At 38.7% G+C, this 18,610-nt stretch overlaps 1 protein-coding gene across 2 annotated transcripts; it reads right to left on the minus strand.

Annotated features, from left to right (window-relative positions):
* Window positions 1-1,511: 1,511 nt before the first annotated feature.
* Window positions 1,512-8,170, minus strand: LOC137718783 (trafficking protein particle complex II-specific subunit 120 homolog). Of its 2 annotated transcripts, XM_068458317.1 has the most exons (10): window positions 7,603-8,170; window positions 7,296-7,502; window positions 6,938-7,120; window positions 6,704-6,813; window positions 6,553-6,612; window positions 5,938-6,226; window positions 5,305-5,600; window positions 3,744-4,621; window positions 2,404-3,360; window positions 1,512-2,113 (listed from the first exon to the last, which is right to left on the minus strand). In XM_068458317.1, the coding sequence occupies exons 1-10, from the start codon at window positions 8,011-8,013 to the stop codon at window positions 1,893-1,895; spliced, it is 3,612 nt and encodes a 1,203-aa protein (XP_068314418.1). In that variant the 5' UTR covers window positions 8,014-8,170; the 3' UTR covers window positions 1,512-1,892. The 2 variants fall into 2 exon arrangements, with proteins under 2 accessions (XP_068314418.1, XP_068314419.1); XM_068458318.1 differs by lacking the exon at window positions 7,603-8,170 and having other exon boundaries at window positions 7,284-7,422.
* Window positions 8,171-18,610: the final 10,440 nt, after the last annotated feature.

Below are 18,610 nucleotides of genomic sequence, written 5' to 3' on the forward strand. Positions count from 1 at the left end.
CACGTGCTGCGCATCGGATCCTCCTGCCCCGTCCCGCCACCTTCGACGGCGCCGTAGAAATGGGTACCGAAACAATCCCATGAATAGAGTTCAAGAATCTCAGGAAATTTTCAAGAACCCAGAAATCTAACCCACCTTCTTCACCTAAATCTAACCCGTCTTCGATTCAGCTCCATCTTTAAAAAATTAAATATTTTCACGGGAAGAAGATGATCAACAGTGTTCAATCATCATCATCATCTTCTTCTTCTATTTTTTTATTATTTAAATATTTTAAGTTGACATAATGAAGTTTTATTAAATTTATAGGACCTATTTAAGAGCCACATAAAAAATTAACAGAATTTTTTACAGAATTGTGACAGAATGATCAAATTGATTTGCAACGTTCATTTTCAAGCACTACATTGATCAATTGTCAACTTCAAATATCATCTTGATAGGGTAGGTCAATGTCAGGAATAATTTGCGATAAAACCCCTTAATATAGTGCATGACAAAAGCACGTGGGCCTCCAATAGTTAGTACACCTGCATTAGGGTTTTGTTTAAGTAAACAAACTTGTTTTTTTTTTTTTTGTTGAGAATAAATTTCATATTGATGGGAGGATGGGTCTTGTATGTGTTTATAAGTAATTAGGTTACTCTTGACAATTTACCACATGTGAGGAGTGTATTGAGAATGAATCACACATTAATAAGAGGTTGGAACTTTGCATGTGCTTATAAGTTGCAGATCAGTTCATGCATCAGCTTGAGAAGAATAAAACCACCAGATACAAATACTTGAGTTTTTGAAGTAAAGGGCTCCCGCGTCTACTTTTGAAATAGATATGTGTAAATGTAAAACTTTGGGTAAATTACAAAAAAACTATCTCAACTTTAAGTCGAAACACAATCTCATAACTCATATTTTAAACATTGCAATGTTATACCTCAACTTATGAATTCATTGTAATGTCAGACCTTTGTTAAATTTTCTATCAATTTGACTGTTAAATGTAATATGGCAGGAGTGGGGTCCACTCCTTCTCCAACTAAAATAAAAAATTAATTAATTCATAAATTATTAATTAAAAAAAAAAAAACACTTCGTCCTCACTCACTCTGTGCTGCAACTCCTGTTGCTCAGCCTCGCTGGCCAAGACGTCACGGACGCCCCAAGAAAAACTCAGCACCCACAATAAGCCTAGAGATCCATGGATCTCGATATAGGGCAAGATCTACAGTGTCTTTCTATGCGGATTGTCGATATCGTTGATAATGCGAACTTACACGGTTGATAATATATGGTCGATATGCTGTCAATATTTTGTTTGCATCACTTGTGTGAAACTTGTTAAAACACCATTAGTTTTGTATCTTTGGTCAAGAAAAATGATAAACACACCATTTTTCTCATCTTTTTATACATTCCTGTTTAATTTTGTCCGTTGTTTCTGCCATAAATAGGATGAAATGAAATAATAGTTAGCCTAGTTTGGCGACAAACACGGCTCAAGGGTTTCCATACAAAGGCCTCCTCGTCTCCACTCTCATACTGCATAAGATTTATTCAAATACATGGGCACAATATTTTCATTTCCCAGTTCAATAAACAATATTTCAGAATAACATACAAATTTTACCAACTCTTGCTCTGATCATAGTTCTTTTGTCCCTGCTGAAAGAAGTCGCGAATTCAAATTTTCCATCATAACACCTGAATTTTATGGATTTTTTTTTTTGGAAGTCAAATAAAATGAAGGGAAGGTGTTCCCAGGTAGATTGTCGCAACATATGGATACGCTCCTGCCGCTGCCATATAAAACACACTGCATTGTTAACTGATACTGAAAGCATTAATAACCTGGTTTGAGCTAATAAGGTCGATGTGGTGAGTGGAAAGAACCATCATGAAGTCCCAACAACACGAACATGATATGGGGGTCCACGGCAGAAAATTGGCTCATCGGATGATTTTGTTCTTGCACGAGCCCTGAGGATATCATTAGCATCATCGATCACTGAGGCAGCTACCAGCGTGTACTCACCCGGGACAAGAAAATATAAAGAGAGAGAATGTTTAATTTCTCCAAGTGGAGGAACCTCCACAGTGATCCCGCTCAAAACACCTGCGTACAAATTCAATTATCACAGAACGCATGAGTACGATTATATTGCAAATTTCAAGGGAAGTTTAATGACACTGACTTCCAAACAAACGGTTTCAGAAACAAACAAAATATAGGCAGGATTCAACATTTGATAACAAATTAACCAGGTACTAAAATGCTTATTTCTGAAAACTTTACACGCACACTCACACGCAGACACCCACACGCACGCGCACACATATAATAGAAGGGTGAATATCACTAGACTTAAACAGGCTTGTGAAAAAGGCATAATCATAGACCATTACCAGAACACAAGACAGTTGCCTTTGTACACTCTACGCAATTCTCTCCAGCAACATCTCTGCATGTAATGCTAAGACTCATTTTGATCATCTCCTTTGTGTTATTACGAACCATAACTTCCATTGCAGTTATTTCATGCGCCAGCGCAGAACCCTTAGATGCAAAAGGGTGACCATGAAAATTGGGCTCTGTGTGTGAACCAGAAGTTTCAGGTACACGGCCATTTCTAGAAAGGCTGAAGCAAAATGTCAACGGATCTGTCAGCAGTAGATCCATAACAGATGTCTGAAGGGCTGCTTGTATAGCATCCTTGATATTCAATTCCCCAGAGCTGTTTCGCCCTGATTGCCACCTAACCTTTATCTTAGATATGAGGTTCTTGATAGAAGCGTTAAGTTCAGTTTTAGTATTCTGTTCCGAGAATCTTGTATTTTTGCCACTAAAAACCCCATCTGCCAGATTATCCTTCACAAAAAACAAATCATCAAGAACTGGTAATTTCAAATGCTCCAGTGGTATCAGTACCCTTGCAGAACAATCCCGATCAATTCTTGTTTTAGGCAAACCATATTCAGTAGCATCTTGATCACCAGAGAGTACATGCTCATGACTAGGGTTCTCCAGCTGGACAGAAACAGTAATTTCAAAGACAACATCCGTGGGATTAGACAACTCAAGTTCAAGAAATCGTAGTCCCCAATTACTTCTGAGAGGATCAATCTTCACCAATCTGTCCATCTTAGTTGGAGATCCAAGAGCTTCAGTAGGACTATTCTCCATATGAACTGGTTTTGGAAGGTTTACACCCACTTGTGCAGGAATCTCCATTGAGAGCAGACGAGCCTTTACAAAAGACAAACCCTGTAGAACACAAATCTGCAAAGGAACAACAAGGCGCCTGCCAGGGGGGATAGCAGATTTATATGTTGGAGGAGGATCTCCAGTATTTATCAGAGGCCCTGAGAAACAAACTGAAATGCATTAACGAAATCAAGTTGCAGAAATTAATGGGACTTCTACTCACTACTCAGGAACAAGGTGGCACAAAGGTGCATATAATAAATTTCTGACAACTAACTTTAACAGTTAGTATGGACAGTTCAGAAAATGGTTTAGCATTCAGTTTCTTATTATATATATATATATATATATATATATACATAACATAGAAAATAAAGAGGCCTAATTCAATACTTGAATATCAGAAAATAACAGTACATAAAAATAGTACACATAATTCACCTCGTTTTTAGCTCTAGGTGATAATTTGTACGTGTGTGCAGGGGAGAGAAAGAGAGAGTAATTACTATATCAGTTATTGATTTTTTAAATTTTTTAATACCTGCATAATGGATTAATAATGTGGGGTTACTTCCATCCTTAGACTGCCTCACAGTGCTTCCAGAGGCACTCCTGCCTCCAGCAGTCTCAGGATCTGCTACAACATGCCGCCAAGCTTTTAAGGTCACAGGTATAGTCACTTCCGCACCAGGTCTCAAGGGAAGGGCTGATCTTAAGGTTTCAGATGCAATCGAGATAACAGAATTTTGGTTTTCTCCTGATAGTGATACATGAGCTTGCTCAACTGGAACTATACCTGCATTAGCCAGACTGATCCATACATCACGAATTTCACCTTCGTGAAGAATGATTGCACCATCACCACTGACTACACGTGAAATCAACAATGGTAATGGCGGTACCACAGAAATGTTTGGAACAGATATATTTTTCAACCTCGCAGACCCACAGCATCTGAAAGGGTCAGAAAGCACAAGTCCTTGTGTAGCTCCAAGAAGCAGATTGTCGACATCCTTGAACAGGTGTTCAGTAATAACACCAAAGCAGTGGACAGTGCACCCAGGAATTGTCACTGGCCCAACTGCAGTTGGGATCCCAGATAAGGTGATCACTTTTGATGAATTGGGTGGAAGATTTACAGTAACAGGAAAAGCATCAAAATTTCCTGAAGGCACTGAGAGATATATGCTATCAACCCTCAATTCAAAGCCGCATGGGTTTGCCAGTTCAACCAAAACCTGCACTGGTTCTCCAACAATCCAAACCAGGTCCTGTTTGGCATTACTGTTTGTATCTCCCTTGCTGAATGGTGTATAAATAAAAGGGCCAGTATTAGCAGCTCCTGCCCACCAGTCTTCTCTTGCTGGATTGCACTTCACAATGTCCATTTGTGAAGGATGGAGAGGAAAAGAAAACAATCTAGAAGCAAAGAAGATGATTAAATAAAAAAACTAACATAAAAAATTAACTGATACTTAAAAGAAGAGCACTAATGGTTATTTGTCCATATCCTTGTCATCAACAATCAGTTCAGGATCAACTTGGATATGAGAAGATTCTTAGAGAAACAAAGGAATAGATTTTTATTCATCCGCAATACGAAAAGAAGACTAATTAGCTGCACAAAAGGTTCTGAGCAAATCACACTTCTAAAAGAATTATATAGGCAAACATAATATTGTTAAAAAAAAAAAATTATTTTAAAAAAAGAAGACTTGATGAAAACAAAACGAAAGGACTCTAGCATCCATAAGAACATTTATAAGCTGGCCAGAGCTAGCAGGTATTTGCTTCTCGTTGCTGCACACTCTCATGCTAGAGAAAGAATATCTGTCAGTAATTCAGATAGCAGAATATCTTCCTCACTGCTGCTCTGTTAGACTACGCATATTAAATGGACTTTAAAATTATGTTAAGACAAATAGTAATTAGCTCAATCGTAGTTATCAGGGCCTGTCTGTGCAACTGTATACTTGTCTTGCAGAAAAGATTATGGAGAAAAATTACCTATAGGACAGCAAATACTATTGTTGTTATTAGGCTTCATAAGTTATAAAATGCTCATGTATAGACAGGAAAATGGCTTAGATACTGGTTAAGACCTAATGAAAGGTAAAGCAGGGTCAGCACAGCGAGTTCCAGATGGCAACATATCTGCTGAATTTGAAAGTGCACTAGCAAGACCATTTTGCCCGGCAGGTGTAATTAAGGGATAATACAATCTCAGTAGTCTTGCAGCTGCACCCCAGGCAGCAAGAGGATCTCCTGCACGGACGGCAGATAGCAGTATCTCTCTGAGGACAACCATCTGTAGTGTGCTCCACTGAGACTCAAAAAGAGAGACTACTGACTGGTGGAGCATTTTCCCACCCTCTGCAAGACTTGACCCGATTTCCTGCTGTGAAAAATAAAATCAGAACGAGCAGCTAAAAACTTACTAGGAATATGCTCATAATCAAAGCCACGCACCATATAAGAATGTTACTAAAGGGTAGTAACACAAGAAAACTACTAGGGAAATAAGCCTCTCAACCATGTTCTTCATTTCCTATTAAAGTTTCATTCCAAAATACAATAGAGAAAAGACAGATATGTGCCATCAATGATCAAGACTTCAAATTAACAACGTAAGTCATAAAATCCATCTCAAAAGACACATTAAAGCACGTGCAGGAGCATGCAGACAGACTTAAAAGCAACATATGACCACGAATATTTTGCTTAATAACACTCACTTTAGGAAATGAATGCTCAGAGATGGAAGCTCTGCTTTGAACACAATAAGCTCTTGTGGTCATTGATAAAACTTGCAATGCACTAATGGCAGCCAGTCTATTGTCCTGCTGTAGATATAACTGAGCCACTTGCCTTGAGAAAAAAGCAGCCTTTCGCTGATAACCAAGAGTTCCATATAAACGAGCTATTTCAACATATAATACAAGTCTATCACTGGCATCAATCAGAGATTTAGCACCATCTGCTGCACTTGTTAGTAGTTCTACTACCTCCTTAGCCATCTCCCGTCTGCCACAGTAAAACCAAAAACAGATACGTAACAAAATGTAAAACCTAACTATTTCCTAAGTACTATTTGTCATCCCATGGAACATATATGATCATAAATGGTACCATTGTGGAGCACCTACTCCAACTTTTAGAGAGAGAATTGAATTCATTTATAATCATTTGCTGGGAAAGGAAGATTAAAAGTTTAAAATTTTAAAAGTCAAAGACTCACAGAGGATCAGTATAAGAATAAGATGCAGACAGAATGTTATCCAGTGAAAGCTGTAGATGGTCTAATACAAGCTGAGCGCATCAAATCATAAATTTTGATAAACAAAATGTACCTGCAAAGAAACCTTGCCAGTTTCAATGTAGCCTCTAGTTCAAACGTTAAGGGTGAAACTCTGCACATAAATGATAAAAAAGTAACAGTTATTAGAATACATACATTAATAAAGCAACAGCCATCTAAACACAACAGCATCTAGAAATTACCTCTGAGCATTTTCTTGTATAAAAGACTTCCTGTAGTGCGAGATTACACTCCTATATTGATATCTAACTCCATCGTCCACACCTGAATCCCTTTCGCCCATTCGATCAATCTAACATGTTTACAGAAATCAGTAAGTAGGAAATCTAAGAAACAAATAAACAGGGAAGCCATGAAAGTCTATTATGTTATCGAACACAGGTAGTCATGCAAAAATCCAGAGAGTGAGCCACTACCAGTAAGGCACAGACACTGCCCTCCAATGCACCGGCATACCAGAAAAAATCTCCAGTCAACCTAGCAAGTTCTAGAGCAGTAGAGTAATGAGCATCGGCATCAACAGGTGATCCTGCCAACAAGCAATAATCACCCATTGTCTTCTGCGCTCGCCCGAGCCTCCGCTTCTTCGCCTTTATAACCTGCCATTTTAGATTTTTGTTAACTTCATCTTTCGGCAACATTGAACACAGGAATTCACATACCAACACTCCAATCAAAACACCAACATTTCGATAAATATATAACACTGAATTACTAATTACTAATTACTATTGTAGTAACGGATTAAATTCTATAGGACACCTAGACATGAACCTCCTCTGAGTTGAGAGTCGCTTGAGAATCCAAAGGCGTCTTGACAATGGTCCCTGCAGGCTCAGCTTTAAGCACCCACTTCTCGAACTCCATCAGCAGCGACGCTGCGATATCCTGCATCATCGTCTGCAAGTGGAACTCCTGAGTCGCCAGATCCGCCGGCGGAAACAGCATCAAATTCCCTCCTTTCTTGCTCCCATCCTCCAACTGTAAACCAAACAATAAACAATAAATCCAAAAATTTCGAAATTTCGAAAAGGAAAATAGTAACAAATTGAAAACCAATCGAGATTCACATTCTCCTGACCTGAGAATCGGCGGGGCAGAAGGCGAAGCAGCGATCGACGAGGGCGGAGGAGTAGGCGCGGCGAGCCGAGTCGAATTGGTCGATGATGGAGTCGAGATCAGGGGACGAGGGGCAGTGGCAGATGCCGATGACAGCCAAGGTTTTGCGATTGGACTGGAAGTCCTCCCACGGGGACGGTGGGGCCCCGCCGAGGACGAACTTGAATCGGAGGTTGCCGGAGTCCCAGGGCTGGTGGGCGAAGGGGGACTTCTGGTGTTCAGTGTAGAAGGAGCTGATGGCGGAGAGAGGGATCGTGTGGTGGCGGAGCAGCATCGAGTGGTAGTCGCGGAGGAGGACGGGCGCCACGTGCCCGATGGGGAGGACGGCCACGCGGATCATGGCACTGGTTTCGATGCTGACGTCGGGCTCCATTTTGGCGGGAGATCGGAGGGTGCAGAGGGATTAAGCGCGGGAGTGAGAGTAGAGGATCGGGAGCATGGGAGTTGAGATGTCCCTGCGAGGAATGACAGATCGTGTTCTCTGGTTAGTTAAGACGGAGGAGGAGGGACAGGTGTTTGGCCGTAGGGTTATCCGGAGTCTGGATCAGGATAGAGATGTCTTTCCACGAGTGCAGGAGAATCTAGTCCTTCAATTATGCAAACTACAAATTTGCTAATTTGGACTACGTTTGAGTGAATTTAAAACTAAAATAGTATGCAGATATGTTGTAGTTTTCACCTTATGATTGTGATTTTGTTATAATAAAAGTGGATGACCCACATGAAAAAATATGCATCGTGTATTACTTCTTGTCAACCAACAAATGTTGAAGTTCTTGTTAGCCAACAAATGTTGAAGGTGTGCTGCCTACTTTCATATCTCTTGGCCTTAACAGAGAAGATATAGGTTTCCTATATCGACTCACAAATATGTAGAGAGAATAGAGAAGAAAAGCATACAATTTCTTGTTTCCATTGCTTTGTAATTTTAGTTTGATAATGGGAAAGACTACTGTTACTACCCCGAGAACGTAGGCACACTTGCCGAATCTCGTAAATATTGTGTCTTATTTACTTTATTTTCCACAGTACATACATCCTTAATCTCACAACACGTTATCAGCACAAGAAACTCTCGTGCCGGTGGAAAACACTATCAACCTCTAACCTCTGTCGGCTGGAATCTCATAGATAAGAAAATATTTTACTTTATCTTCATACTTCTATATGACTAATTTTGTTAAAGCAAATATACATCTTATTATATAACTATTATTATTATTATTGGCAGAAAATACGACAGCCATGTAAACAACCTCTGAACTCCAACTTCTTGACCATGGATTGAAATACCTTATTCTTGAAAGTTGTTCGTCCGCCCAGTACCTATAACATATCCAAATTTCAGATAAATCCAATTGTGCAATCGTTGCAGATGTTTGAAACACCAACCCAGTTTCCAATCTCGCAGAAAATTGACAGCCATCTTATGAGTGCCAAAACCCCATGTTCAGTAGCTCACATCAAAATAGTTTCTTCATAAAAGTTGTTCGTTATCCTCTTATCCATATTATATTAAAATTTGAGCCAAATCCATTGGTTTAATCTTCCTATAATTCTCAAACACTACCCATGATGAAGGAAGATTTGTGAAAAACAAGTTCATTTGAGCAACATCAACAACATGCAATTAACAATTAAAAGGCGGAATCATGTTTATATGCTCTCAAAAACAAAACTTAACCCATGAACTTCAAAGCCTAGTAGATAGGTGAACCAAGACTCAACTCAAAACAAAGTGAGTTGAGAAATCAATACCTTTGTAGATTCCTCTTTGCATAAGCAAAGGCTTCATTCCTTGCATCTTAGATCCATGGATTTGAATGGATGAAAAGGTTTCTCCAAGTTCCCAAAATTGAGAACCTCTAAGTCTCCACACCAAGGTAAGATTGGAGAAGAAATGAGTGACCTTGAGGAAGTAAGATTGCTAGATGTTTTCCTCAAGGGTGGCCGGCCATTTCTAGAGAGAAATGAGAGTTTGTTTTTCTCCAATTTCCCCAAAAACAACCCTTAATAAATTTTGGCTATAAAGTCACACTTATACCTTAATTCATTTGAGTGGCAAACTTGTAAATAAGTCCAAAACCCACTCTTTCTCTAAATGGCCGGCCTTAGGGTATTCATTGGGCTATTTGGGCCTTTGTGAATCATTATTCATTAAGTTGTCACACAACTTAAGTCAATGGACTTGACGTTCGAAGCCCATTGGGCCTTAAGGTCCAAAACTATCCCGAGGTCTTTTAACGAACTTATTCGTTTGATTAATAATCATATTAATTAATCCTTGCCATAAATAATTAAACCATTTAATTATTCTTACTCATCTCCGTTGAATCTTCAATCTCTACCTTACACGGTGTACGATCCATTAGGTTCCTTTTAGCGAGGCAGTGGGCGATTCAAACTCTTTCAAATCGATTGTGAATTGAAACTTACTTTCAATTCTCCCGTTAGTGATAATACACTTTTAGGGCTTCCACAAACCATGGTTGACGCCTAGCAGCATGTCATGGTTACCCAAGCTAATCAGAAGAGGTGGAGAACCTATTCAGTTTTAGGATTACAAATGCAATACGGTCTTTCTCTAATACAATACTCTTGACCACATTGTTTGGTTTGATAGTTTATTCATGTCTACTATCCAATGTGAGTCTTGTGCTTATATGATTACCTTGAATGTGATTTGGAACACATTCCTAAATCTCATTCATACTTTGGCCAAAGATTCTTAATCATATCATAGAGTATTCTCCCTCAAACAGTTTAAAGGTTAGAGATCCCTTGTTGCGCATTCACTTGCCTCCATGGCTAAGTGGCTTAACCCCAACGATGCCGTGGACACCCTCCTGATGGAGTGACTTTGACATAATCAAAGATTAAGGACCTAACCACAAGACAACTGTGATGCCTCAGGTCAAAAGACTAATTTGCATTATCCCAACCATGAGTTCTCATGTGACATGAATATGAGAACTCTTCGTTGATCGTGTTCAGTGAACTCATTCTCTATTGAGCACCTACGTACTTGTCTTGATGTCACACACACCAATGACTCGAGACTAGTCACTCTCCCTGAGAGAAGACATAGCATGTACTGATCTTAACGGACTGTCAATGCCCAATTGACAATCCTATGATCAGGAACGTTTAGGATGTGTCAACGAAAGAATGGTCTCATGAATCTAACTTCTTTAGATCGCATTCTTCCAATCACATATTCCTTGGACTTATCGTTTAAGCATATAACATTTATATGAGACGGCTCAAACAATAATGTTTGCCCTTAATATTAAACTAGATTAGTTTAACATGTGAAATGTCCATAAAGTATCATCATATGATTGGTTTTAGGGCACATTTCCAACACATGATACATCACCACTGTTAGAAAGGAGAAAAAGAAGTACAATATGTTAATGTTTACTTTTTCCTTATTATTACTAACCTTGTTATAAATATGATTGGTGAGATATGGTCGCCCATCATATACTATATATATTACAATATGAATGGTACCAATTGACCACCTTCACCTTTCATATATATATTAAAGGCGTGACACTGTTGCATTTCTTATAATAACAAGTATTATCTTTAAGTTTTGTATTTATGTGAATGGTGTTAAATTAAAACCCTTGTCACAATCATTACTTATTTAAAGCAATTTATTTATCGAGGCTAGAATTACCGTCATTTGCTTTAATTTATTTATTTATTGTACTATGTTTTTTTATGATGAGTATATACAGGACCTAACATTCCTTGATCAATTTAGAATCTAAAGTTCCTTGATCCTTATCATATAAAAAGATTGGACCTGAAGTTCCTTAATCCTCATCATATAAAAAGATCGAACCCGAAATCCCTTGATCAAATTTAAAACCTTAAAACTTGAAGTTTTTAAATCAAGTGAGAGGACAACGTTTCCTCAACTAAATTAATATAACGTGACACACCCCGACCAAAATCAAGGGGTGCTGGTCATCACGTGAGAGTGACGTAGCCATGTGCACAGTGCGGAAGTATAATTAATAAAACAATTACGAACAAATAAAAACCAAACTACTAGATAAACTAGTTAAAGTAATACGCTAGTGTAAGGCTAAGTGTGATAAACATAATTAGAGCACAAAAAACCTAAGTGCAGTCCAGTAGGACGAATACTAATTACACAACACCCAAAGGTGATCCTACATTTGTGATGTTCTGTTAGAACCACCGTCAAAGTCCTCGTGAGCCACCAAAGCGCTTCTACCTAAAACCTGGAGGGGCGCAAAACAGAAAGTGTGAGTAGGCAAAAACAAAGCTTTTCAAAATCATTTCATTTCTCAAAAGTTCTAACCCCTCGCCGTAAAACCTGTATAATTTCCCAGAAAATAGAATATATGAATATATATATATATATATATATATGTATATATATATGTATATATATATATATATATATATTTATCGAAATCATGATCAGAATAACAACATTCGTAAATATGCCCTATCGAATATCTCAACATAAGATGTAAGTAACCCAGGTAATGTCAATCAATGCAAATGATATATCAGTCGGAGTCACCTAACGTGACCTGTGGCTGAATCTAAAACTCAAATCCATATCTCAACAACTATACCTGCACATGAGTCGGAACCACCTAAAGTGGTATGTACGACAAGACTAGGTGTAAATAAATACGCTCAAGTGCTACGATCACGTGAAGACTGTGCAAATAATCGCGGGTCACCTACGAGTCAGAACCACCTATAGTGGTCTGTACAACAGGACTATGCACCTAACTTGGATCCAAGATGAGCGTGTGGTGCGGGAGGTGAACATCACGTGAAGGACTGTGCCCTAACTCTGGGCGGGAGCACTAACACCGGGGTACAGGTTTATGAGCTCTCAATGCATCTCACATAACCACTAATTCACAACCATAAACTATAAACTTACCTGGCACTTACCTGTGCGTCCGTAGCACCATACATATATGCAACTACTAATGCATAAATAAATAGGCAGACACTTTGCATGGCATTTTAAAACTTATAAACATTCAATTTTATTTTTTGGGAAAACTCTCAAGTATATAGGTATATATGGAAAACCAAAAACCCACTCACTAGTATGTGGAAGGGTTGTAACCCCCAAGCCTTGAGTGACTGCGCTCGTCTTCAGGATAGGTCTCACCTATATGTGAAACAACTATAAAAATGTCAATTTAAAGCACATAACCAAAACTAGGTAATAACTTCTCATACAATGCTCAAATGGGGTGTTTGAATATACCAACGTGATCTACTCAACCTCACGAACATCCCCATATTTTTAAAATAATTTTCTAACCACCCACGTGCCACCACACGCTGGCCAAGGCACGGCCAAACGCGCCGGCCACACGCGGGCACGTGCCTGGCACACGTGTGGAAACCTTAACGGCGTTAGGGAATATTCCGTCCAAAAGCAAGCATATTCCGTTAAAACTAACCTGACGATGTTAACTGCCGTTATGAATATTCCATTAAGATTAACGGAATATTCCCCTTTCTTCTCCGGCTAGTCGCATAACTCCGTCGCCGTCGCCGGAAACTAGGAAAAACTTTAAACCTTTATACCTCAGTCGTTTTTCATCCAAATTTCATGACATTTGTACCAAAATGAAGCTTACAACGAGCAGAACAAAACCTTACCACTTTCAAGCCCTGAACTTCACAGAATCCTGCCGAAAAAACCTCGATATTCCGGCCAAATCTGCAACTCACTGAACCTGGGCTTCCCGATGTCCAATTTCTTCCAAAATGCTTATCCATGCTTCGTGAGAGTGTCTTAAAGCTCACTATAACCTTCGAATCCTCTGAAACCTTCGTATTTACGTATGCATGAACAGTACCTCGAACTGGGATCTCGAGTTCTCGGGGTTTCGAGGGTCTCACGTCCAACCATCACCACCAATCGACTCCTGAGCTCAAAATGAGTCCAAAAATACCTACACTGATCACGATCCATGCCAGAAATGGGTGGATGGGAATTTATCCATACACTTTGACGGAAATGGAACAAAGTCCGAGAGAGAAGAGAGAGAGAAAGATCCACGGGTGTGTGTGTGTGTGGGTGTGTGGTCCTAGATGAGTCAACTACCCAAAAAGAAACAACTAAACAACACCCTACATTGGCAACTAACAACCAAGGGCAAAATCGTCATTTCACACCTACGGTACAAATAATTTGGGACGGGTTGTCACAACCTACCCCCTTAAGAAAATTTCGTCCCCGAAATTACACAACAACAACAACCCAATCACTAGTAATCATAAAACAAGCGGGGATACAAATCTCTCATACAGTCCTCCGTCTCCCAAGTAGCCTCCTCCACTGAGTGATTCCTCCACAAATTTTCACTAACTTCACAGTCTTGTTCCTTAGAACCATTTTTTTCCAATCCAAAATTATTACTAGTTCCTCATCATAAGTCAAATCCGGATTTATTTCCAATGGTTGAGGACGTATCACATGCGACGGATCCGCAACATAATGGCGAAGCATGGACACATGAAAAATATTATGCACTTTAGCCAGCTCAGAAGGCAACTCAAGCCTGTAAGCAACTTCACCAACTCGTTCGATGATCAGATATGGTCCAATATACCTAGGACTTAGCTTGCCTTTCTTTCCGATCCGTACTACACCTCTCCACAATGATAGCTTGATGTGAAAATTAACTTGACACATAAATTAAACCCTGATGACAATTGTAGTATATATGCAAGTAGGGATCGTTCTAGACCGGGGATTAACTAGGGATGCTAATCAACACAAATAAGACTCAAAAACACTAAACTAGACTCTATAGACTCAAAACTAACTTAAAACACTCAAAACAGCAACAAACAATCAAAAAGACTCAATTCTAGACCTAACAAGTGATTTTGACGAAAATAAAACTTAACTTTGACTCAAAAGACTAAAAGAAAACAGATTTTGACTCAAATAACAAGACTAAATGAAAGGAGAATTGTTTTTTATGAATTTAAAACTTAAAACAGAAACTTTGCATAAAATACTTTGTAAAAACGAATTTGGGTGAATTAAATGGGTGAAAGGCTAGTTAGAGGGTCCTTCTCCACACATGACATATGCATATAAACCAATTTCCAATTATTATTCCTTTAGACTATGAATGACAACGCCCCAAGTTAATTGCATCGCACAATCAACCATCAGATTTTCCTTATTTCATTGAATTAGATGGAATACGCATCGTAACCAAATTATCTTTCTCAAGTTCCCTATATGAAACGCATGATAGAGATACATATCAAAAGTCATTAAGTTCTATGAAAATCATAAGCATTGACAAGGCATTCATCACCATGAAACGCATGAGACTCATACCAAGGATTTACTTAACACAATTGTGACTAGCAACCTCCACTACTTGTGAATATAAGTGAATAACTATTAAGTGAAACTCCCTTATACTCTAGCATCAAATTTGCATACAAATTAAGTGTCGACCTTCAACCAACATACATAAACAAGTTTAGATAACTTAGATTCATATCAAGAAACAATAACTGGATATAATCAATTCATATAAAACATATAATCATGGCTTCGAATTCACATCTAACTAAAAAGAACTTAGTTCCACATGTTCTTCATAATTGAAAACCAAATTAATATAAACATTGAACTAAAACTAAGGATAGAATACACCTAGAAACACTCCACACTCTAATGGCAAATTTCGAACCCTTCTTGGATGGTAAATTGCACAAGTCTTCTTCTCCTTCCTTCCTTGCTTGCGGCACTAGGGTGATGTGGTGTGAATTATGGTGTTTGATGGCTGAATGTATGTATGAATGAATGAGTGAATGGATGGTTAAAACCTGCGGCAAAGGCTTGTATTTATAGGCTAGGTCTTGCACAATTTCTGAAGGAAAGGGATTACACAATCCAATGGGAGAAGGACTAAGGTTTTGGACCTTCTAGAAATCAGAAAACCAAAGAGAATATGGAAAGGGTGCGGCATACATTTAGGAGCAGATAAGGGTTTCTAGAAAGAGTATTAGGGCATATTTCTAGAAGAACTTAGGCTAAGGGGTGCGGCACCTTTGTAGGAGAGGGATTACAACTCCCAATCCACCAAGGAATGGCATATATGCGGCACACAAGGGATAAGGTCTCTAGAATCTGAGTTATGTATTTAAATGTATAACTAAACCCTTCTAAATAGCTAGAATTAAGGCACAAATTGATTTGGATAAGATAAGATAGGATAATACTAGATTTAGGAAAGGATAAGTTTGGTTAGTATAGGATAAGATAAGATAGGATAATGCTAGATTTAGGAAAGGATAAGTTTGGTTAGTATAGGATAAGATAAGGTTGGATAATGTTCCTTATTTCTTGCTCTTTCCTTATCTTCTTTGTATTTGAACTTGTTTCTCCAAATTTGTAGTTCCTAGCCTCTCTTGACTTCAATTTTGTCCATCCACCTTGCTCCACTCATAAGCTATCCAATCGATGCCCAAAACTACTCTAAATGGCTCCAAAATGCACTTTCTTGCTCCTTTTGCCATTAGGACCTACAAACATACGAAAATAGCTTAAAAGACTATAATAAGTAGTAATTAACTAACTAAATGCAAGGAAACAACATAGCTAAGTAGCATAAATATGCTCATATCAAAGCTTCAGAAACACCCAATCACCAACTTTATACACCCTGTCAGTGGCCTGCCTGTCCACTAAGCTCTTTTGTCGATCTTGGGCCACTTTCAGGTTAGACTTAATTACCTGAACATTTTAAGTAGTCTCATCTACAATCTTGGGGCCCACCAAAACTCTTTCTCCGACCTTTGACTTACATAGGGATGTACAACAAGATTTACCATACAGTGCCTCAAAAGGTGACATGCCAATACTTGAATGAAAGCTCTTGTTGTAGGCAAATTCCATTAAATCTAACCACTTGTGCCAAACATCACCAAACTGCAACACCAAAGATCTCAACATATCCTCCAACGTCTGAATGGTCATCTCTTATTGTTCGTCTATCTGAGGATGATACGCCGTACTATAGAGTAATCTCGAACCCAAAACTTCCTGAAAAACCACCCAAAATTTAGAAGTAAATCTAGGGTCACGATCCGAGACAATACTCAATGGAACTCCATGGTACTTCACAATCTTCAATATGAATAATTCCGCTAATCGGCTTAATGGATACTTTTCCCTCACTGGAATAAAATGTGCTGATTTAGTAAGCCGATCAACTATCACCCAAATGCCATCATAATCGTTATGTGTACGAGGAAGCTTGTACACAAAATCCATAGTAATGTTTTCCCATTTCCACTCTGGAACGAGAAGCGGTTGCAGCAACCCAAATGACTTCTTCCTTTCAACTTTAACCTGTTGAAAAATGGCACACCTACTCACATACTTAGCTATCTCTATTTTAATACCCAGCCAATAATAAAATGGTCGAATGGTATGATACATTTTAGTACCACTTGGATGCATTGCATAAGCTGAGATATGCACTTCATCAAGAATTGCTTTCTTTAATTCCAAATTATTCGGCACATACATTTTACTCTTCTGCATAAGCATGCCATCATACTCTCGAATTTTGAAGTCTTTCTTTTTTCCCTTATTCCTTGCTTGAATTATTTCCTGGGTCTCTTCATCAACCATCTGGGCTTCAAGTACACGATCAATTAAAATTGGCCTAACTTGAAAATTAGCAAGTAAGGCTTCCTCCCGATCTTCTACCTCTAACCACACTCCAGTTGACCTCAAGTCTGCCAGAAGAGGAACACGACTAGTGTACAACGCATTAATACGGCCCTGAGATTTTCTACTAAGTGCATCAGCTACCACATTCGCACGACCATGGTGATAATCAATCGTGCAATCATAATCACTAAGCAGTTCCAACCATTTCCGCTGTCGAAGATTAAGATCCCTCTGAGTGAAGAGATATTGACTCTTATGATCCGTGAAAATCTTACATTTTTCTCCATAAAGATAATGTCTCCACATCTTCAAGGCAAAAATAATGGTTGCTAACTCCAAATCATGCGTAGGGTAATTCATCTCATAAGGCTTTAATTGTCGTGAAGCATAAGCAATCACCCTACCATGTTGCATTAGCACACAACCCAGACCATTCAAGGAAGCATCACTGTAGATTTCGAAATTACCACTATCATCTGGGAATGCCAAAACAGGTGCTTGAGTAAGACAATACTTTAATTGCTAGAAACACTGCTCACAATTATCATCCCACTCAAATTTAACGTCCTTCCTAGTTAGCCTCGTCAGTGGTAAAGGAATCACGAAAAAATCATTTACAAACCGTCGGTAATATCCTGCTAAGCCAAGAAAACTCCGTACCTCTGTGATGATTCGTGGCTGTTCCCAATTCTCTATGGCTGCTACCTTTTGAGAATCCACCAAAATACCTTGAGCAGATATGACGTGTCCCAAAAATGCCACTTGATCTAACCAAAATTGGCACTTGCTAAACTTAGCATACAATTGGTGTTCCCTCAATCTTTTCAACACCAAAGTAAGATGTCGAACATGCTCAGATTTAGACTGAAAGTATACCAGGATATCGTCAATAAAGACAATGACAAACCTGTCCAAATATGGGTGGAATACTCATTTCATCAAATCCATAAAAGCTGCTGGTGCATTCGTTAATCCAAATGGCATTACCAGAAACTCGTAATGACCATAACGAGTCCTGAAAGCTATCTTAAGGACATCCTTACTACTAATCTTCAACTAGTAATAACCAGACCTCAAATCAATCTTAGAAAATGCGCAGACACCTCGAAGTTGATCAAACAAATCATCTATATGCGGCAATGGATAACGGTTTTTTAATTGTTACCCGATTCAATTGCCGGTAATCAATGCATAGCCTCAAAGTCCCGTCTTTCTTCCTCACAAACAACATTGG

The sequence above is a fragment of the Pyrus communis genome, chromosome 15 (genome assembly GCF_963583255.1).
Source record: "Pyrus communis chromosome 15, drPyrComm1.1, whole genome shotgun sequence".
Lineage (NCBI taxonomy): Eukaryota > Viridiplantae > Streptophyta > Magnoliopsida > Rosales > Rosaceae > Pyrus > Pyrus communis.